Source organism: Xiphophorus couchianus, chromosome 6 (genome assembly GCF_001444195.1).
Source record: "Xiphophorus couchianus chromosome 6, X_couchianus-1.0, whole genome shotgun sequence".
Taxonomy (NCBI): Eukaryota; Metazoa; Chordata; class Actinopteri; order Cyprinodontiformes; family Poeciliidae; genus Xiphophorus; species Xiphophorus couchianus.
The window spans coordinates 20483849-20506569 of NC_040233.1; the positions used below are offsets into that span (position 1 = coordinate 20483849).

General features: G+C 38.6%; 1 protein-coding gene and 1 long non-coding RNA gene across 2 annotated transcripts; one reads left to right on the top strand and one right to left on the bottom strand.

Moving 5' to 3' along the window:
* Window positions 1-3518: 3518 nt before the first annotated feature.
* On the top strand, window positions 3519-17537 carry LOC114146820 (uncharacterized). The gene is made up of 3 exons (XM_028021214.1): window positions 3519-5219; window positions 10868-11521; window positions 17011-17537. Exons 1-2 carry the CDS (start codon window positions 4257-4259, stop codon window positions 11414-11416), a joined length of 1512 nt encoding a protein of 503 aa, XP_027877015.1. The 5' UTR covers window positions 3519-4256; the 3' UTR covers window positions 11417-11521; window positions 17011-17537.
* LOC114146821 (uncharacterized) lies at window positions 17321-21397 on the bottom strand. Its single transcript, XR_003595969.1, has 2 exons — window positions 20801-21397; window positions 17321-19240 (listed from the first exon to the last, which is right to left on the bottom strand). It is a non-coding gene; the product is annotated as an uncharacterized LOC114146821 (long non-coding RNA).
* Window positions 21398-22721: the final 1324 nt, after the last annotated feature.

Consider the following 22721-nt stretch of genomic DNA (forward strand, 5'->3'; position numbering starts at 1 on the left):
AAAAATTCTCTTCATTTCTCACTCTAAAAAAGCGGCAGTTGGTGTCAGTTATGCTCTGCGTTTCGGCAGTTGGAAATTTGGCTCGTTTTTCGCTTTTTACGTCGCCATCGTAAGTCCAATTCCTTATAAAAATAATAGCTCCAATGCCGGGAATAAGCCGCACGTTTTGATACCACTTTTGTGGGTGGGCTCGCAGCGGTACGAGCCGCATTAACGGTAGCGGAATAAGTAACTATAATAATAAAGAGACATTCTATTGGGTGTAGAATAATAGGTGCCTGCTGTCAGTACTGCTCTCCTTATGCATTGCTATGGGCAGGCCCCAATAAGGATTCCAAAACGAAGAGTCACAGATCTGATGGAGATAATTAACATAAGAGATAACATAACTTTGATCCAGGAACGGATCATCGACGGAGGAACAGAGGACGTACAGGTCCGTTTGGGGAAGATACTAGTAGCCAAGGATTTGTTTACCTCATGCAGTGCGAAAACCAAACGGCGTCCGCCTCCGGGAATCCGCCCCTCTAAATGCTCCTGATTGCTGCTGATGAGTTTCAGCTGGGACCACACCTTGCAGTCACACCCTGAGGAGGAGGAAAGTAGGAGAGAAAACACCAACTAGTCTGCACACAACCGCAGTTACACCTTCCCCCGACATGCTAAGGCCTGCTAGCTCTGAGTTAGCTTAGCTGCAGCGCTACTTTGCTACTACCAAGAGTAGCCTCTCTTGGATGAATTACGTCTTACATTCATTTCATTTTAGAAGCTATTTTATTCAATATAAGAAATGTTCTGCATTGTCATTCTGGCTGTCGTTTCCATTAACCATATAATGCGCAATTTAATATTTTGAAAATAAATTTGCTCAATGAAAACACACAGATTTTGAAAGAAACTATTGTTTTCCGATAAATAGTTGTCACCAAGATGAAGTGTGTTTTTTTGGTCTTATTAAAATTTATTTATTTTGCAGAACTGCAATGGAGAAATTTGTCATGTGATCAACAACCGGATGTTGACACTGGCACAAATGAAGGAAAAGACTACAGGAAGTATTTGGAGAATAACATGGCATGTTTTTTAATGGCCTACTGCATGAACACACTTAAACACGTGATTTTAATTAAGTTTTTTTTAAATCTAATCAAACACCACAATTATGAAATTGTGTTTTTACAACATTAGCAAAATATTGACAAAGGCTTGCACACATTTGTAATTGAAACTCAGTTATAGACAGGGTTGATTCTGAGATTAAATTACAAACAGATGGACTCTATTTATTACTAATAGATTGTTTCTGGGTTGAACTGGGTTATACTGAAGGATTTTTATTTGTGACCTAGTCTAAAAAACCCAATTTTCCTCCCACTTCACAAAATAGGCCTAACAAAAAAATCAGTAGTTTTCCCTTCAAGAGACTAAATACTTTTGTAATGCACTATCAAAAAGGAATACTACATTCATCTAAGTATCTAAAAACAAACACAGAAAGCTTTTTTAAACTTTTAATGCTGTTCTCTGCATGTACATGTGCATACCTCCGTCTTCCACAGGAAAGCTTGTTGTATATATTTATATAATAAGATAAAGTTATCTCAATCCCGTTTCATCTCTAACCACAGTACTTCCTTGCAGCTGTGGTTGGACTGCTCATCCTCCTGCTGGGATGGACGGATCCCTTCATCTTCCTCTGCTGTTATCCTCAGCAGTTCTTTTTTTACAACCCATTGTTTTCAAGGCTCCAGTTATTTTCTTTCAAAGCAGAAGCCTTTCTCAGATGAAAATCTGCAACACAAGCGAAACAGAGAGAGATATTGCTAGCTCATCCTGCGCTGACACGCCTGTTTTCTTCTTTTTATCAAGTTTAGTTACACACATAGAACTGAGAGAAGAAAAACTAATGACTTTAAGTCCTGATTGGGCACCGCTTTCTCCTACAAAACTGTGGTAGAGTTGGACTTAATTCAGTGCCTCGCAAAAGTTACAATCACAAATTCCAGTGTATATCATTGGGCTGTTGTGCATAGTTGTAAAGGGGAAGGCCCCTTTTCTCTAAATAAAATGAAGCCCAAACATTTACCTTCAGAACTCACCAAGTAGTTGATGTAGTTCACGTGTGTGTGATTTATTCTTAGTATAAAAATAGCTTTTCTAAGAAATGTTTCAATGGACATTTGTGAGAAAACAACACATTGAAAACAGAGAAAAGCAGAAAACAAAAAGCCAAGAGGCTCATGGTAACTCAGAAGGAACCGCAGAAAATCAATGCTGATGTTTCTCTTCAACTAGTTCTATTTGGTTAGTCCGCTTCCTGCTTTTGGAGCGTTTTCCAGTCTACTTGCCATTCAATGCATTCGAACTGCACTTCAACCTAACCAAGACCTACGTTTTTAGATGCACCAGAGTTCATTTTTTTTTGGTGTTCATTAGAGATTGATTGTGCAATCAAAATTCCTCAAATGAATCGTACTTTCTAAGAAAACGAACTAGGGTTCAAAAAACGTGGACTAAATACTGCTAATGTGAATGCACCCTTGAAATAATCCCAAGTCTAGAACTGAGTCCAATTAGAAATCTGTAAAATAGCTCTTCACAGATAATCTTCATCCAATCTGATCAAAATGGAGCTAATTCAATTTGAAAAACGGTCAAAAATGACCTACTAAACTAGGAGTTGGTTTGGTTGAAGCAAACTTTGGTACGGTTTGAATACATATGTGGATGAAATGAAAGCAGAATGGGAAATGCTCCAAAAGAAGGAAGCAAACTATAACACTAAGCATTCTGGGTAAATAGAACCAAAACTAAAGCAAGTGTCTGGCACTAGTGGGAGAAATGGATCATAGTCTTTTCCTAAGGACAAAAGAGAAATCCTACTACCTCTAAAAGCTGATGTCCCTCCATTTTTGTTGACATTCATGAAGAAGGAAGTTGAGCTAATGTCTTCTTCAGAGGTTTTTGTGTTTTCTCCTTCAGTAGTTCTTGGTGAAGAGCCACCACAGGCGAGGGCGTGAACTGCATCAGCTGTAAATGTAGCAAATTTTGCAATTTTGGTGCCCAATCAAATCACCACAAGATCAGGTGTGAAAACATCCTAAATGCGTAAAGCCCTCTAGAGATATACTCCAAAGTGCAAAAGGTGGTTCTGTTCACATGTTCACTGCTTCTGTTGGCTTGTCACATAACATGTCAATAAAATAGTAATAATCTGTGGTTGTGAATTGAGAAATTCTGAAGCGAATGAAAACCTTTGCATAGGGCCGTGTCTATAGACTGACATTTTTTCAGCTGTTACGTTGAACAAAATTTTTTGAATGGAGAGAACAAAAAATATATATGTGGGAGAAATCTGAGGATGAGAATAATGAAAAATTGTCGTCCCTGACTACGTCTCTTTTGGCTCAGATTGCTGTCTGTTCCCTCGTCTGTGTATGTTTGAAACTCCACCTCCCAGAGCGGTCCTCTCCAAACCCCTCCCCTCCACTTTTCTCTCAGTCTCTGGCTGAGGAATCCCAGGCAGCGTTTAATTGCAGAGTGCAAAGGCTTTTAGTTGGGCTAATGAGCTCAGCACCGGAGCTGAGGCGCTTCCACGCACCCTCTGAGAAAGCAAAACACCACATGGAGTCCTTCACCAGACGAGCCTCACATGGCGGCTGGATTTCAGGTGGAGGGGAGAGAAGGGATTCTCAAATAATCCAGGTACTATCGACTATGTGAGAGAATATACCAGAGGCGAGAGGCACTAAGAGGTGGAGAAAAGAGCCAGAGAGGGGAGGGGAGGAGACGGGAAATACTCTGCCAAAGAGAGAGAGAGAGTGAGACTGGACGCCTGCAGCACCAAATGAGACAGAGCAACGAGGCGGGAGAGGTAGAAAGAGAGACAGAGGGAGGGAGGTGGAGAGGGGCCCCGTCCTGGAGAGAGGGCTACAGGGTGACCAAAGAAGAAGGAATGAGAAAAAGTTTGAGGGGGGAAGTACGTAAAGTAATGAAGGTCTGAGGAAAGTGTGCATGAAAGATTAACAGTTACAGGAGAAAAGAAAAGGGGAAACAACAGACAGGAAGGAAGGGGAGGGAGGAAGGAGTCTTGGGTTGAGAGTTGAAGAAAAAAAAGAAAGACAAAAGTTTTCTTGTGGGAAGACGTAGATGAGAAAAACAGCAAGCAAATGACTGGGCTGGAGTGAGCTCGCATAGAAAGGAAAGCAGTCGTTTTTTAAGGCGTTTTCTTCTCAAGTCTACTGCCCACTTCGGACATGTACACAGAAGGCTCCGAAATGACGGGACACCACCGATTTCTGAACTACAGCAACAGTAACAGCCCCTGCCCCTGCCGGCACTGCATCTACTATGACCAGCTGCACGGGCATCCGCAAGCCAGACAAATGGACCCGTCACTGCACGGCTGCTGGAGAGACAACCAGGCTCCTCGGGGTAAAGATGGAGGAGGCAGAGATTTCCTGGTGGACAGAGTTGAAAGAAGCGGTCATTTCAGCCCACAGAGGAGGCCTGTGTTTGCGGGGCCGGGCCCTTGGAGTCAGTCGGACGACTTGAGTCAATCCTGCCCCTGGGAGTTGAAACCTGCCCAGTGGGGCGACCCGACGGAGCCTGGGGTGAGACACTACTCATTTGTGAGAGAACAGTGTGGCTGTGTGGCAGGCGGTGACAGAGCACGCCCCTTCCACTCTGGGATACCCCACCCTCTCCCTCATCTTCAGGTCAAAGGTCAAGGGTACAGACGAAGGCGGACTGTCAAGTACATATCGGTGGATGAGGAGGAAGGCTGTGCGTGCGCTCCTAATGGCTATCATTTGGAGCTGCGCCATCCCCAGTCGGGTCATTCGCACTTGACAAATGGCCACTGTGGACCAAGGCATGTGGTCTTTAAGGGAGAGGAGGAAAGAGATTGCTATCTGGACCAGGGGAGGCCAAAGGGTGGATCAGAGGACCACTTTAACGGCTACGCTGAGTCTGATAAGGGCTTCTTTCCGACTGAAGTCCCTCAGAAGCACTTGAGCCAAAGGAGACATAGGGGATCTGACATCACCTGCTCGGAAACCTCCAAAACAACAACCAACAATGATCTCCACAGTGAAGAATCAGAAGTGACGAGGCAAAGGGGGCGGCAGGACTTGGTGAGGGATCAAATCCGACAAGTCGTAGCAGATCTGGAGGAAGTGTTGGGGGGTCTGAAGCAAGTTCATGTGGAGATGAAAGAGGTAGGAAGGTCTGTAATTAAAGATGTTTAATCCTCTGGGCGTACCTCAGGTGTCCAATCATGAAAGACTTCATCGGCAGATGCTTCAGCCTTTTATCAATTCTCTCCTGGCTACAGTGACATTTAGAGTGATTATCACAAAGTTCAGATCCTGGAAAAAAATTAGCTTTTTGACACAGGTCATGTGTGTGTGTGTACATGTGCACTCGTCATAGCAGGGGTGTGAATGTGTGTGTGTCAACATGCTGACTGCATTGTTTGTGAGTCAGTCATCGTCTCTCACTAAAGACGTGATTGAGAACAATTTGCACTGACCTTTAGCAGACCGCCAATGTAACCGGCAGCGTTGCGGCCGACACATTACAAAGCCCAGAGACATAGACTCTTACTAAATCATGCAGCATTCATTGTGCATGCGGCTGTAAATGAGCACTGATTTGGAGCCAAATGCCTGGTGTTGCTGCTCAATGAATAAAACTGAGCCATATGGACACAAATAGTTGAAATTCTTTTTTAATTTAAGCCAGTTGTTCATAATTTATATTCATGTTTACACAAATATTCCAATTTGGCAGTGGTGAAATAATTATCGATTGCTAATATAAGCTTAAAAGTGCTCAATCTTCAGGTTTGGCTTTAAGACAGCATATTATTAGGCGTTATATAACACTTTATAATACTGTTAAATACATTTTTAAAAACTTCTTACATGAGCTAAAAAACTCAAATTTATGTGAAGTAATCAGAGCCAACCCAACAGTGCTAAAGCAAAAAATCCTGCCAAGTTTTTCGGTCTGGTCAATAATTCCTTAATATCTATGAAAAAGTGCTTGCTATTAGTGAAATAATCTGTCAATGGAACAAGACATGGGAAAAATGCCATGAGGTTATTTCACTTATTAATACAACTTATTTGATCCATATTAAGGAATTATTGACGTAAAATAAGCTACTTCTTGCTGAAAAGTTACATGCAAGCTTTTTATATTATTTCAATTGCAACAAGATCTCTGCACTAGAAACTAGACAAAAAAAAATACTTGGTAAGATTTTGTGCTTTTGCAGTGAAAGAAAAGCGAACTAAATTGCTGGCCAGGTCCTCCAGGTCAGCAGGGGGCTCCACACAAATTTATGTGTGATGTGCTTATTAAGACTAAGGCTGATTTTAAATGTGCTAATAGTAGGCTTGTAAGATTTTAAACTTATTTAGATGTTAGGAGAACTGACAGTGATTCAAATAACTCATATTTTCATAGTCATGGGCAGTTCTACAGAGGGGCCAACAAAGGCCGGTGCCCCTTTAGAACACGCTAAATCAGTATTTTACTGGCACAGAAAGAGTAATTTTGTTTGCTAACCATGAAATAAAGGGTGTTAAATACACAACTTTCAAACTGTTGAGTATTGACAATTAAAAAGAGACATTATTGGTGTATTGATAATGGTAACTTTAAATGGGGCCCCAAATTAAACTATATTTTTGGCCACTTTACTGTTTTACCTGCAGCAGACAGAAACCCCTGTGGTCAGAGTTTGAAAAAATAGAAAAACCTTTTCACACAAGAGTAATGCTCATGGCATGTTAGCCTTAAGCAAGAAAATAATCCTTTAGCTGGGGTAAAACATTTATATCTGCTTTACCCCAGTCTATCACAAACCTGGCGGGCCACCAGGCTTTCCTTGTGCCCCCATCAGGCTAAGCACTGCTTATTTTTTAAAAATGTTTGCATTTTTTAAGATTTTATAGTTTGTGTTCAGGTATTAATCTTCCAATCTTTTAATAACACATAATTATAAAGTGATATTTTCAAATTTCCTGTCAACTTTAAGCATTTTGTAACTCAAAAAGACGATGAGCCGCTGGATGAATGACTCCCCTAACACGCAAGCCCCGGGCTTAACAAGTTTTTTGGGGGAAACCTGTTCAAGCAAACACTACATTAGCTGTTTGTTGTGGGGGAGATTTGCTCAGTTTGGCCTCGTTTTCTCAACAGGGGGGTCAGTGTTATTTCAAAAACAACTGCTAGATAGTAAAAAGAAGTGATAGCAAAGAAGAAAATAACTTTGCTCTTCTATGGACATGGGAATAAACAAAGGAACATAAACACAGAAACTACTGGTGGTTACAGAGACGCCAACAGAATGACAGAACAGGAGTAGAAAGTGACAGTGCTAATGTGAAGACTCCAGAGAGAAAAAGTCTCCCTGCTGCATTTTGGTGCCACTTTATTTTAGCTGCAAATGCTGAAATGAGTGGAATGAATCAAGGACACGGCTTCATTTAATCTCCAGAGGGGATGCCAGTGCTCTGTAGTCAGTCTGTATTCTATATCAAGCAGAGATCCAAACCCTCTTAAATCCTCCTAAAGCCATTTTTTATATTCCAAAGATAAATGCACGAAAAAAGCAAAAACAAAAACAACCCAACACCGTAGGGGCCGGATGAAAACATTTACTCCTCGGATTGAGTGACGAGTAGAACCAGAGTCGGCACAGGTAGTTCTTGTGCCAACATGTTGCCATTTTGTTTATCGCTATGCTTCTATTTCACACACATATGTTTAATTAATCCATTGCAAACAAGTTGATTTGTCATATTATTGAGACAAATAAACATAAAAAGCAGACTTTCATCCATAATTCATTCGCATATCTTTCTAATTGCAGTTTCAGCATGCTACCTAATGCAAATATAGGATTTGATCAGTGATCAAACTCAAATAACTGAGCAACCTCTTGCTGTTGACAACTTTTATTGAAGTTATATAAATGTTTTCTTGCGATGATCAAGCAGATCATCGCAAATGACCTCAAAAGATTGTTTCTGCTGGTACAAATTGATTCGTGACTGGCACAAAATTTCTAAAACAATTTCGAAATCATGTTTTGTGTATTTTTAGAAGACAGGTCCTTTTTGTATCAAGGAAAGTCATAATCAATATGACTAAACCTGCGACAAAGAAATAAAGGAACAGCAATTAAATGAAAAAGAGGTTTAAAACGACCAAATTAAGCATTTCTTTCTTTTTCTTAGGAGGATATTTTTTAGTTGTTTTGGTTAAGCTGCAAATTGTTTCATAAGGACACCATGTCTGATGAGCTTCTAACCTTACTCTGGATTTTTAAATTGTTAATTCTGATTCAGAGTGCTACGAATTAGCAGATAACATAATGGCTACTAATATCAATACTATGGATAAGAAGCTTTCCATAAGTCTATAATATGTCTTTCTGTTGCTAATTAGTAGTGCAAAGTTACAAAACGCACATAGCAGTCTAAGAACATGACACTTTCCTTTAGCTTTAGCAATTTAGCAGGTTAAACATTATCTCTCAAAACAGGAATCATCTGTTGTACAGAAACTGGTTGCATCCCAGTTTAGAGCAGAAACATTTACTTTAATAAAAAAAAGCTGTTTGTGTAGCCCTGAGCATATCATATGAAAGAATGACAAGTACAATTGCTTTAAGGCCGATTAAAGCAATATTTCACACCTATCTCACAGATCCCTGCTTCAAAAACAATCCAAGACATCCCTTCTAAGTGCATCTTGTTTTTGTACCGTGTCTTTAAAAAATCTGTAGATAAACACGAACGAGTCTATAATTAAAATTTTATAAATCTGATCATTTTGAGCAAAATCCAGAATGAAACTTCAGAAAGGAGAATGTTAATAATGGCATATAATTATGTACAAGCTGACAATATATTTTGAATTAAATGAATGCATATTTGTAAAATGGAAGAATAAAGTTTTTAATAATGTTTGCAAAGGAAAAGGTGGAAAGCATTTGTTTTCAGTCCCATTCTCTAGTTTAACCAGATGCATTCAAATGTCACATAGCTAGAGAAAAGAGTTCAGGTTTGTGTTTAAAGTAGTATCATGTTAGAAAAACTAAACTTTGAACATTTCAGACCTGACACGGCCATCCTTTCAAACAGAGTAATTGACGAGCATTAATCAGAGTTAATAATAAGGTGCTCTGATTGGATGAGAATAAACCATAATTTTCTGGGCTACCCACATTATATATGGCAAACAGCTAAAACTGTGAATCATGATGGTGGCAGCATCATGCTGTGTGGCAAGATTGACTCCAATCAAGTGGATGGGGCCCAAATACACGACTGTCCCAGAAAGAAAAAACTATTAAAGGCAGCAAAAAAACGTCAGACTGGGGTGGTGATTAATCTTAATAAAGACAATAACCATGAAGATACAGACAGAGGTAGAGTAGAATAGCTTGGATCAAAGAATAGTCATGCTAGAGCGGCCTAGCCTAAGTCCAGACCCAAACCCAATTGAGAATCTGTAGCAAGATATATTTATATCTTATTACACTTGAAATAAGACAAAACTAACTTACAAGTAACTTTTCAGTAAGTATTAAAAAATACTTACTGAAATAAGTATTAATTTCAGTAAGTATTATTTTGCCTAAAAAGTAATAGTTCCACCGGTGGATAACTATACTTATGACATTTTTCCTTTAAGTGAACTAATGGGCAAGTGGAAATAATAGCTTTTCATCAATATTAAGAAATTATTTACTTAAAACAAGATTGTATATCTTTCTAAAAAGTTAATTGTAAGCTGGTTTAGTCTTATCTCAAGTGTACTAAGATATTTGCAGGAGAAATTAGACCAAAATACTTGGTAAAACTGCAGTGTGGACAAGTACTTCAGTTTTTAGATGCAACGACCAGAGAAACTTCTAGAAAGCATTAGGTCAGTGTGGGGATTAAAAGTATTTAAAAAATATATTTTTTTATATTTATGTACTACTTTCTGTTGGGCTATCACTTAAATTAAAATAGATTTGTAGGTAAGAGTTTACAAAGAACAAATACTTTTCTAAAGAGTTGTATTTATTAACCAAAAGCTGCTAAACTAGACTTATTAAACAAAATTCACTTTTTTCAAATTTTTTTTATTTCCATTTGAGTTTCTACTGATTCTTAAAACAATCCAAACACATAAAAAAATAATAAAAAAAAGACACCCAGCAGTTTTTTGTTTGGCAATAAGTTAATGTTTATAGGTGTCTGGAAAATGAACTGTTTCAAAAACCTTTTGATTGTTAAGCACAATCAACGGGCACTGCGCTGTTACCTAGCAACCCCAGCAAATTCCAGCCTGTTACCCAGCAACCCAAGCTGAGTTCTAGCACGTTTGGTCAGCTGGTTTTACCGCTGTACAATGGCTGCTGGAAACTTACTTGACTTACCATCCAGAAGCTACTTGCTGTATTCTTGTTGGTTGTTCAGAAGTCTCCACTTCTGCTTTTCAAAGATGTATGGCTGTAGAATTGCGCATATATTTGCAGCCATTTTCAATTATGAGTTAAACATTGAGTTGGGGGGGCAGCAGCAGCTTATTTGGATTTAAAGTGACAAACTCAAAGGAGCTCAAAATAGGCAGAACTGATCAGACTGAAATCTCATTATCTAGGAGCGATTTTGTGGAAAAATGTAATGAATGGGTTTTGTTCAGTCTGTAGAGCTATCATAACTTGTTCAAGGAATCATAATGGGTCACTTTTAAGAACATGTAGAGAACCTTTGTAAAAACTGTGACTCAGAAATTCAGTGGTATTTTAAATTGGTCTGCAGTTTGGTAATAACCGCCTCCTCTATTATCATTCAAGGTGGTTGAGCAGATTGATCGCCTCACAGCAAATATCGACCTCAGCGAAGAGGAGCCGTGCATCACTCTGGTGTCATCAAATAACCTTCACGATTCAGCGTCTTCAGGGGACTTCAGGTTATCCCCTCTACCCGCTCGCAAGCCTGCTGCGGTCCGGGTATCGTCGCACGGCGCTGTCGAAGACCACGTCGTATTCAGAACCAACTCCGTCTCTCCCGTCCACATGGCGTCCGTTGTCAAAACGAGCCACTTCACCCCACCCAGTCTCCAGAAAGGTGTCAGTCACAAAAAGCCAAGCGCAAACGGCCACCTGCCTCACCTGAAACTTGCAGGAGATTCAAACCACAACGGCCCAATTTGTCCCGAACCTTACCCACACACCCTTGACCCGACAGTCATCATAGGCAACAGCACTTCCAGTGCAAGAACTCAAAAGCCGCCACCTTACCCTCAAAATGGCCGGTGTGGGAAGGGCCCATACCCGCCACTGAAGCCCATTAGGACCCCTGCCTACCCTGCTAGAGGACGCCAGAGCACCAGCATGGTGTAAAGGAGGCGGGGGGTGGGTGGGTTGGTGGAAGACCCCCACTGGCACAGGAGGCCCAGCCATGGAGAGCAGAGCTCAGAAAGGGACAAGGCAGGGGAACAATTCACAGTAAGTCTTCCTTTTCTCCCTTTCTTGTCTTTTACAGTGTTGATGTTTCTGTCTGTGTCTGCAGCTGATGACGTTTCCTCTGTTTACTGGCAGGGCAGGGTTCAAAGTCAGTAAATGAATAGCAGCGTTCCATCTCTTTGACAAAAAAAAGGAAAAAGGAAAACATGTGTGTTGAAAGTGTGTGTGTGTGTGTGTGTGTGTCTCTGTGTGTGGGCGGCAGAGGAAGGAGAGGGCGTAATATGTCTGCTTTTGTTGATATCACATGATTTCCCGGTCCTCACCACACTGCAAAATGCGTCTGGCCTGGCGAGCGCAACAGGGAATTTATTTCTGAGTTATGTTACACATGTGGTTATAATCAGACAGCAGAGTTGGATGATTTTCTCTCAGGAAGGCAAAACTCCTATTTTAAGACTTTCTCACTTTATTGCAGCAAATTGAAAAAGTATTCACACCTGTTTGACTTTTTCACATTTTTCCAAATTACAATCCCAAACTTCGAAGTATTTCATTTGAATTTTGTAGTAGAGTTCAGCTCACAATCACACATTATTGTGACATGTATTGAAAAGATAGATGATTTTAACAAATTTACATCTGAAAAGTGTGGTGTGTACATGTAGCCAGGTCTTTATAAAACCAAATATCACTGCCACATCGTTTAAAAGAATAATATCGTTCACATGGGAAGTTTTCATTCACATGAACGACAACAAATCCACCACTGATTGTTGTTTTAAACATACCAAACCCGTAGGGGGCAGTGTAGAGCAAATATAAAATCTATGTCAGCCAATCAGATTGCTTCAAAACAAACACAACTTCCTGTTAGGACTTAAACATGGCACCAAAAAGTTCATTTGTGTGGATGGATATTTAGGTTGAACTACTTTTAAATAGCATATTAGAATATAAAACTATTGAAACACAAGAGGGTGTCGATTAGGAATCATGTAAAATTAAGTGTCTGGATATATTGGTGCTTTATTTGTTGAAGGCTTGAATGCATTGGACCCGAAATCTCAGTTTTCCCATATGCACACGGAAACACAAATATGGAGTATTTTTAAATCTCCACTTTGACCGGAGTTTTTATCAATTATCTTCTTTAATTCTATTAATCTGAGGTCCAAACGCATGAAGATATATTTGTTTTCCCAGATATCTGGCTACGTGTCAATGCTTTGTTGAACTTCTTGCTTACTCTTCTTTACAAAATAGCTCAGGTTCAGTTGGAAAGTGTCTTTAATCAATCAATCAATCAATCAATCAATCAGCTTTATTGTCAATTCCTCTTACATGCCCAGACATACAAGGGAATCGAAATGACGTTTCTCACTATCCCACAGTGATACAAGACAGGGCGTTACTAACATTGAGTAACAATAAAATACACAGTCTAACTAAAATTATCCTAAACAATTAATAAATAGATGTACAATAACTAGACATATAGCGTAAAAAGTTTTACAACTGAGAATGTATATGTTTATATATAAGTATATGGAGATATACAGATAAAAAAGTGGCAGAAGTGCAGAGTTTAAATGCCGAATTTGCCCTCTATGTTAGGAGGAAGGGCAGTTGTGCAACGTTCTGGGTTTCTTCTTCTTCATCTTCTAATTAGTTTGAATCTTTAAATTTACATGTTAAATTTGAATTCCTTCTATGTATTTAGATCTGGACTTTGACTAGGCCATTCTAACAGATGAATATTCTGTGATATAAATCAGGGTGGCAACTTTATTTTCCTTTTGGATGGCATCAACATCCTGAATATGCCCTCAAAGGATCAGTTGATAAAATTATCTTTTAACAAACCGTTAAAATTTCTCTGCTGTATATAAATATTTCTCAAAATGTAAACATCTTTTTACATTGATGTAATTTGGTCATGTTCAAATGAAAACTGATATAAGTGATAAAATATTTAACCACACAATTGTTATCTTAAGCAGAAGATGTAAAAGGGCCACTCACCACATAAATAGCTGGAGCGGGCCAGATTTAGCCTGCGAGCCTTGAGTTTGACACCTGTGATCTAAACCAGTCCACTTTTGGTTGTATGTCTGGGTTTAGGGTTAGGGTAAATATTTGCCCCAGTCTCACCCAGATGCCTTCTTGAGACACTTATCCGTGGGATATTGTTTTATAAAATAACTCACTTTGAGCTCTTACATGCCATTAGCTCAAACTCACCTCAAATAGCTTGTAAGACTCTGCTGTGTCTCTATATCCATTTTCAACTAGAACAAAGAATCATTCCAGTCTGAACGAGCAGCCAGAGTGTGATGGTTCAAGATAATGAACCAAAATGAAACTTGGGGTTTGATTCACATCAAGCCTGTTTAGCCCACTTAATCAAACTCTAGTTTGTTTATCTAGAAAGTCCTGTTCATTTGGGGAGGTGTGAATGCGCAGTCGAACTCTAAACCAAAAAGGTAAACTCTGGTCTGCCTAAAAACCTACGTCTCGCTTTGATTAAAGTGAACTTTGGCGTGGTTTGAATGCATATCTCTATGCCAAATGGACTAAAGGCCGCTCCCAAAGCAGAAACAAACTATAGCACAGGAATTATGGGTAAATACAACCAAAACAAATGCACCAGTCTAGCGCTACCTCTGAGAGAAATGTTTGCACTTGACTTTATTTACACTAACTAGTGTAAAGGTATTCAATACAAATGGGCAACATTTTTAGATTTTAAAATACAGAAAAATAAAAATAAAACCCTGCATTATCCACCACTTTTTAATGGTCTGTCGCATAAAACTACATGAAGGTTTGTTGTTCTAATGGGATATTAAGTGAAAATGTTCAATTTGTACAAATATTCAAGTAAAAAGTGCAAACAGGTTGCCTTGTGTTTCCTATGTTTTAGCTAATTAGTTTGAATCTGTTGGTCACGAAGACAGAAACATTGACAGAGCAGAGATCTTTTTTTTAGCAGTCACCACTTTCAGGAAAATAAGATTCAACAGGAGTTGTTGTTGGTTTTTTCTTTTTAAAAAGGAAAACCCCAAACTTGCTCCACACTCCTCTCATGACACAAAAGGAAGCATTGACATATTTACTGCGTGACTCAGAATTGGGTAAAAGACGGGGAATTTAGTTTCTTTTTCTGTCACTTTCACATTCGGTTTTACTGAATGTGAATGTAGTTGCAGCGTGTTTTCATACCAAAGGTGAAAACTTGACTTATACTTGAATTTCAGTCCTCCTCATGTGAGTCTACCTGTACTAATGCTGCACAGACTGAGGTGCATGCTTCTGTACTTCCCTCTTGTGAAGGATATCTGTAACTGCAATCTATTTTTCTGGCTTCTGCAAACTGCAGGAGTCTGGTTTTAATCACTACACTCCTTCAGCCATGTGACAGAGCAGAGTAAGTCAAACTCTTCGTATGTCTGAGAGGTCGTAATAAACATAAAACCTGGAGCTCTGGGTTTTATTCGTTCAAGGTTACAGACTCAAGCTGGAGCTTTGCAATCTTTCAGCTTTTCTTGAGTTTTATATATTTAAATAACACAACCTCCTCTGTTTGTTGCTCTCCTTTCGTCACCAAAGCGTCTCTAAACCCTCCCTGCTGTTGTTGCTTTGCAAGGATGAATCATCTAAATTAATCACCCAAAGCAGGTTCAATGTTAAGGCGACTAGTGCAAGACATTGCTAAGCAACCGAGCCCTGCACAGCAAGTTGTCTCTTGGTCCCCTTTTCTTTATTGTTAAATAACGAATTCCCATTAGAGTCCTTTTGTGTGATCGCCGGCCTCCGAGTGGGCATCAAAGAAACAGAAATTAATTAATTAAACAATGATGCACACTGTAACCCTAATTTGCAAAAATGTCTTAAATAATTTAAGATTTGTATGTTATCTTACATATTAGATGTTATTTGTACTTTGAAATTATACTTTTTTGCCATGGTAATAGGAATCGGTGTTATTTCCCTCAGTTTACCTATCTGGTGAGGCTATTAAAATCACAATAATCGGATTTAAACTCTTCAGGTCCACTCTCAGGCATGAGTTACCAGCAAAAATAAAACAAAATTTGAAAACTAATTTGCTAATATCACAATAAATTCATGGATTAAGGCATAACTTATAAATAGAATGGTAATTAAAATGAATAAATGTAGCTTTGTTAACGTTAAATGAGTGTGGCAATCTGTTTTTTAAATTGTCAAAACATTTTTTTTATTGTTTGGTTTTTACAGTGCTTTGTAAAAATATTCACACCCCCTGAACATTTTCACATGTTTAAACCACAAACTTTGTTTTATTTTATTGGTATTTTATAATGATAACACACAGTGGTATGTCACTGAGAAACAGAAGAAAATTGACTCATGATTTTCAAATATTAAAAAAACATAAAATCTGAAAAGTGCTGTTTTGTAATTATATTTAGCTTTTCTAATTAAATTTTTTACAGAATCGTCTTTTGTTGACATTACATCTGCATATGTGTAGATGTAATATCTACCCATATTAAATTTCTAGTTGAAATTTCAACTAGAAACTTAATTTGTTTTTTTTGCAAACCGACTCTACCTCCGTCACATTGGATGGAGGATCTCTGTGAATCTCACTATTTATGTCTTATTTAAGGATCTTTATTCATGTTTGGACTTTGACTAGGCCATTCAAATATACTGATCTGAACTATTTAATTGGGATAGCTCAGATCAATGAATCTCACAGTCTCCTCACAAAGTTTAATTTTGGTCTCAAGTCAAGCAATTGTTTAAATTTTTTCAATAAAAAGTCGATTCTGCTCTCTGAAAAACACTTAAAGCTGCCATCAAATTTAAGCAAATTATATTTAAATTTCTGGTTTTAACATGATAAGGTCTGGTAAAGTTCAAGGTTTATGAATTATTTTGCAAAACACTTAAAAATAATTCTAATTTAATGCAAATGAACTTTTTGAAATGATAACATGGATTGCTTTACAATGTTTTAAACATTTATGCTGTCAGGAATCTAAAGGTGCTATATGTTGTCAGATTAAAATAATCTTTCATATTACACTGAGTAAAACTTCTGCCTTTTGCAATCGGTCTTGAAGATGTTCTTACGTATTTCATGCTGTTTGCAGCCTACAGTGAGAAAAAAAATCTTTTGTGCATCAGTCATGACCAGAAAGTTAATTTTACTTGCAAATGATAAGCTGTGAAGTTCATCACCTTGCAAAAGGTGCAAAACTTGCAGCAGCTTTCATAAAATCAGAAAGAGCAAATGCACAAACCTTTGACAATTTTGACAAAAACCTGAGTCACAGCAAGCCGACATGACTCACAAGGACACACAGTGTCTCCCTTTCAGTAAAAGGCTGACTGGTTTTGCCACTGAATGATGTTACTGGAAAAACCTTGAAAAAAAGCACAGACTGTGAATAAAACCATGTTTGAACATCTTTGAGCTTTCTGAGCCACTTTAAACTGTTTGTTCTGACAATTTTGATTTCTTGGTGTTTTTTTGGTAGATGCTGCTGAAACAAGCTGGTGGAAACGGAGCACGGCCTGAAGGTGGAGATGTTTTCACAGGGAAAAACTCCCCTGAAGTCGAGCGTTGACCTAATGCTGTCGAATGAGAGCATGAGGCTCTCAAATCTCTCTCAAAAATTTACCTGGAGACGAATAGCTAGTACAAAGAGAAATTAAACGCAACACATCCATCAACTGAAACAAAAAGATGTATTTTCATGATAGAATTTATTTATTTTTACTGTTTTCATCCCCCAAAGATCTATTTTCATGCAGTTTCCAGTAAGGATGTTGCTTGAATTAGTGTACTATAAAAAAAAGATGTCATCTATATAGCTATTTTCTTACATGAGAATGTTTTTCTTTCTGCTACAGGAATTTGAAGAGCAGAGACTGAATTGCAATAAAATGAGATTTCCTGCACTTTTGCTACACAGATCAGACATCTCACTTATTTTAAAAATACATCATTGATTATTGAATGTCTCATGTTTGCAAATCAAATAAACAGATGGCACCAGCATTACATCACACCCGTGTATGAGAAGTTCTTAATATGTCCTCTGAAGGAGGAGTGCTTTTGCTCAAACTGCTGAAACACTTCTTCATCGGTGGTGTGTGGTCCGAGAACAGCTGAGCCACCATCGGTCTCGCCGTTTGTTTAAATCTTGTCTGAGAATTTCACCACCCTCTTTATTCGACCTGCTGGTGCTACCGGAGCGCGCCGCCTCCAGTGAAGTACAACCACAGTTGGTCTGTTTAAAAAACGTCCCGCCCCTTTAAGGAACCTCTTTGTGGCACCAAGAGATGCAGCGACGGCTGGACCTGTTAACTGTCAGGTCCATTTGATTATCATCAACTGAATAATTGTGTTGTAGCTAAATGTGAATCAAAGTTGCAGTTAGCATGATGAGGTCACTTGTCAACATTCATAATTAAAAATGTAGCTATAAACTTAGTAAGAAAACGTATAGGATACTCTAAACTTACTGAAAAATCAATCCTAAATCAATAAATAGTTTACTGCTGTAGCATGATTTCACAATGAACAATTTTTAGTAGGTATAATAAGGGGTGTGTCCAGATTTTTTTTTAATGCCAGGCAGGGATATAAACTGTATGTGGCACTCTAAAATAGCCAATTTCATCTAAATGCACTGAAGTTTATATTAAAATGAACAGTTGGCCAAAAGTTGAATAACAGAACTATTTATTTACCAAAACAAAAAGCATATGAAAACTATAAAGTAGATTTGTTTGTTACAAGCTAATTTTACCAGTCACGCGATTGGCCTATTTAGCTTAGCATAGCTTAACTGTATACAGCTCTACTTTCTGTTTAGCACAGTTATGCTAACTCTATGCAACTTAACAATTATAAACGACAAATTGCAAACAACTGGGAGGTTTTTTGTGCAGTAGCCTAATTCTGCTTTTTTTGCTTTTTCTTTTTAAACATCATATTTATCAACCTGCCGACGGGACTAGAGATAAACATAATCCACTTTGGCCATAATCTCATTTATGTACATGTAAATGTTAATATGTAATGTCCCATTTTTAAAACTTGAAACAGTCAACAAAAAGAAAATATTAATGGTGGCTGAAAACAGCAAAAGGATTAGGATTCACATTAAGTGTGGACAAAACTCTAATCTATGTACAATATGATATTAACAAACTGTTGGGGCTGGCCAATCGTATTTGAAGGGTAGCAAGTGGCCCCTCCCCTAACCTCTATGACCACGCCCCCGACATCTGTGACCACGCCTTTTTGGGAGTGGAAAAGGCATTTCTGTACTTAATTTTCAGAGCTACATGTGAATAAGCCTCAAAATATTTGGAATAAGCCTGAAAAATGATTAAGACTCTTTAAAAGATTATCAGATTAAAATTGTCTCAGAACTTTTTCACAGTCCTTTTTTCATGCTTTCAATTAGGTCCAGAACTCAGTACAAATAATTACCTAATATTACGAGGTCAACGCATTCTTTTATAGACCCTGTTTCATTTTGAAAAGTCATATTTTCTGCTCAGAGACATTTGCTGCAATAATACAAAGTTAAACAAAAAGAAAAAGCATCGATACATGAAGAAACAGAGTCTTAGATAATGTCTGGAGAAAGAGAAAGGTCATGTCTTGATCTGCTGTCCAAGTCTGAGTCACCTCGCCATTTGGGGTAATGAATCTTGTGAGACGGCGCATAGACGTTGCTTTTATTGTAAATACTGGTGGAATGAACCAAAGAGAGTCAAACCAAGGACGATACTTACTAATATCTTCTTATTCACTCATGGAACAACAAATAATATGTGACTTACTGCTTCTTTCTCATCAGCTTAATCTTCACCTTTCTATCAGCAATATTAGATGTTTCCTCATTAAAGGGATCCAAGATTAGTTGACCATGTTGGCCTAAATATGTTGTATCTTTCCTGCTAACTAAAAAAAATTGTTGTGATCTAACAAAGCTCATAATTACTTCAAAATATATACTTTTTGTTATATTTTTCACCCATGGAGGTCGCCATTTTTAAACCCAATGGGTTGATGACACATAATGGTCCATTCTGTACTAGAATCTACAGAGTAAACACAGGGAAGCTAAATTTACCTGAGTTTATCATATTGCCTTTGACTGGTGTAATTTTAGATAATGTCACACTGTGTCACTGTTGGCTGTAATTAAAAAAAAATAATTCATGAGGTAAAGCTAGATGCTTCCAACACACACAAAAAAAGAGCGCCGTGCGAGAGAATCGGAGCCGAACACAGCTTCTGAAGGACCTAATCTGTTGTGATCCCAATATTTCTCTCCAGAAGACTTAGAGTCATTCATATGAGCAAAACTGACAAAGGCTTTAACAGGTGATCATTACCTTAGTGAGTTGAAAACAAATGCAGTACGGACAGTTTTTATCCACAATGCGCCTAGACCCTGCTACTGCCAGAACAAAAAACGCTGGGAGATCAGACTGGCAGCACTGGAAACTCTTTTAAATGCTAACGGAGCTCTGCAGTAGTACAGGCGGCACTACTGCCTCCCCAGACGAACATCGGACCGACACAGAGCTATAGAAGTACTGACCGGATCACACAGTCCGGCCAGAGGTACTGTCATTCATTGTTTCATTTACGAAGCTGAAGGCAGCAGCAGCAAACACCAGCTCCTACAACCAACTCTGTCCTCTTCCTCCATTTGGTCCTCCTCATCATCATCACCTCTTGTGATTTCTACACTCCCATCGATTTCAACGCTGTGGTTAAAATTAAAAAGGTTTTATGATGTTATTCATTGCTGTTTTGGCTGGTGGGGGCTAGCACAGTTGGACCATTAGACATCATTTACCCAGAATGCATTGCAGCGTGAACAACATGGAGACGTTCGTGTGCCACTATTTTATTCAAATTTATAAAAACTAAACGGCCTACAGTATTACTACTGTATTGTTTTTACATCTAAAATAAATATTTCTCAAATAAAATGTATTGTTTCAACTAATCATGGATACTTTTAACATTAATAAACTTTATTCTGTCATCTCTTTTCATTTATTAGTATTAGGGGCCAGATCTCAAAAAGAAGGGTTTTCTGTGTTCAAGCAAGGTTTCATTTGTTGTATGAGAACAGCTTTTATGTTGTGGCCACAATCACTAGAAGAGATGAAGAACATGTTGAGTCAAGAGAAGCAGAAATCCCTCCAAATACCACCCAAGCCATGATACCACCCACTTTGAGAGAAAGAAAAACCGAATCCATCACCAGTCCCACTCAAAGATGACTCAACTGTTTTGTCTCTGGCTTCGCTGGAAGAAGTGTGTGTCTGCTTGTTGTGTAAGGACTCCGATGTGAGGAAGTGTGTGTCTGCTCTCCGTCTCCCCTGGGCCGTCGGATGACCCCCAAGCCGTCCTGAATAATCTCAGCAGGATTACAGAGCTGCTGAGGAATTTCTCCTCTCTGTGCCTAAACCAACCTGCCGATGCTCTCTGGAGGCCGAGCACGTTTCTCTTTTTTCGCCCGCTGTCACGCGGCCTGGCTTTGTTGAAATACGACCTCCAAATACCAAACCTCTCCAAACACTACAACACCTGGAAAGCTCCTCTGGTTTTCACTCAGTGTACGTTAAATACATATGGCACAATCTCCCTTCTTTACCTCCCTGGACACTGGAATATACGTTCTCCAGCCAAATAAAAGATAACAGTCTAGTATTTCTTTTTCCCTTTGGCTTTTCAGTGCCAAAGGATCGTCTCCAGATGTTGACGTGAAGCTGCACAGCTGAGCAAACAGGTATTGTCTTCTCCACAGCACGGCTTGTTTGAAATTACATGTTGGTCTGAAAAATAACGAACCGTTCTCACTCAGATTTAAATGCATCACTGGACATTGGATGGAAATTGGCAAAAGCAATGTGGAGAGTGAAAATTAATATTTAAAATGTAATCTTAGCTAAGAAATTGCACTACAAATCAAATGTTTTCGGTGCATTTTAAGTCAATTCAATCAATCCTAGCAACATTACATTCAATTTAGACATCATTATAGAAGATTCCTGTATTGCTGGGTTTCAAACGCACTTGGATGACGGCGAAATTCAGATGGGGGTCAGGAAGTGGATTTATCTGGTTCAAAACAGAGCAAAATGGATCACAGAGAGTACGCTACTGCCCTAAATGGACTGGTACGGACGAAGTATCTTGAAAAAATACAAGACAATATGATCCATATTGTCTCGGTACAAAAGAGGATATATCCTTGAGGATATACCTGGTGGTGGATCTGGATGATCCTTTCAATAGCCTAGAAGCATACAATTATTTTGTTTGGGTCAAACATTTAGGATCAAGAGAAGCATTAGATGCCTGTCGACTTGTTTCTGCTGGGTGAGTAGCGAGTTGTGCTATTTTGAGTAATTAGTTTACTATAACAAATTCTTTGCATTTCAAAGAACCATTTAAAATTCAAATGGTTCTTTGAGTTGTTAGAGTACTATCGCTCTTTTGAATAATCTTCCCACAGTTTCTGACATTTATCTTTAATTTTCCTTTCAGGAACGGTTTTAACCTCTGATTCAGTCAAAGGTCGTCTGCTAATGAACCTTCGTTTGATTCAGGTTTGTTGAACCAGGGATAAAAACTATAACATCCAGGATGCTGGCCCCATAACGACTGGATTGTTCCTAATGAACACTTTATTGCAGAAACCTCAAAAAGCTGTTGGTGTTTCTTCTGCCAACATTAGTAACAAAGAAAACGGTTTCGTTCTCAAGTACAACCCTGATGAGCTCATAGCACATTTCTGAACTCTGATATTTATTTAGTCAAGCACATCAATCTCAGCTTTAGGCTTTTGTAGCTGAAATCAGCTGCTGGAAAGATCCCTGTCTGTAAATATTAGCTCCAGAAGTCCAAGACAAACAGGAATGGAGATGGATAATTGGAGTAGGGGGGATTTCCAGACATATTTTGTGGCTTACACAATCTATTGAGGCAGGGAAGGAGCCTGGCAACTAAAATGTCCTGGTTTCTAAAGCTAAAACGTAGCTCAAACACCATGTTGGTGAAATACTTTATATATATATATCCTCCAGGATTTATGTTACTTGTTTGCAATTTGATACTTCTACAAAGTCCCCAGTAACGATGAATGCATGATGTGTTGAATTAGAATAAAGAAATAGTCTTTTTCTTTAACAATGCAACAAGGAG

Coding starts and splice junctions, on each gene's coding strand:
- LOC114146820 (XM_028021214.1), top strand. CDS start 4,257: ATGTACACAGAAGGCTCCGAAATGACGGGACACCACCGATTTCTGAAC. Junction 5,220..10,867: donor TTCATGTGGAGATGAAAGAG/GTAGGAAGGTCT, acceptor TTATCATTCAAG/GTGGTTGAGCAGATTGATCG.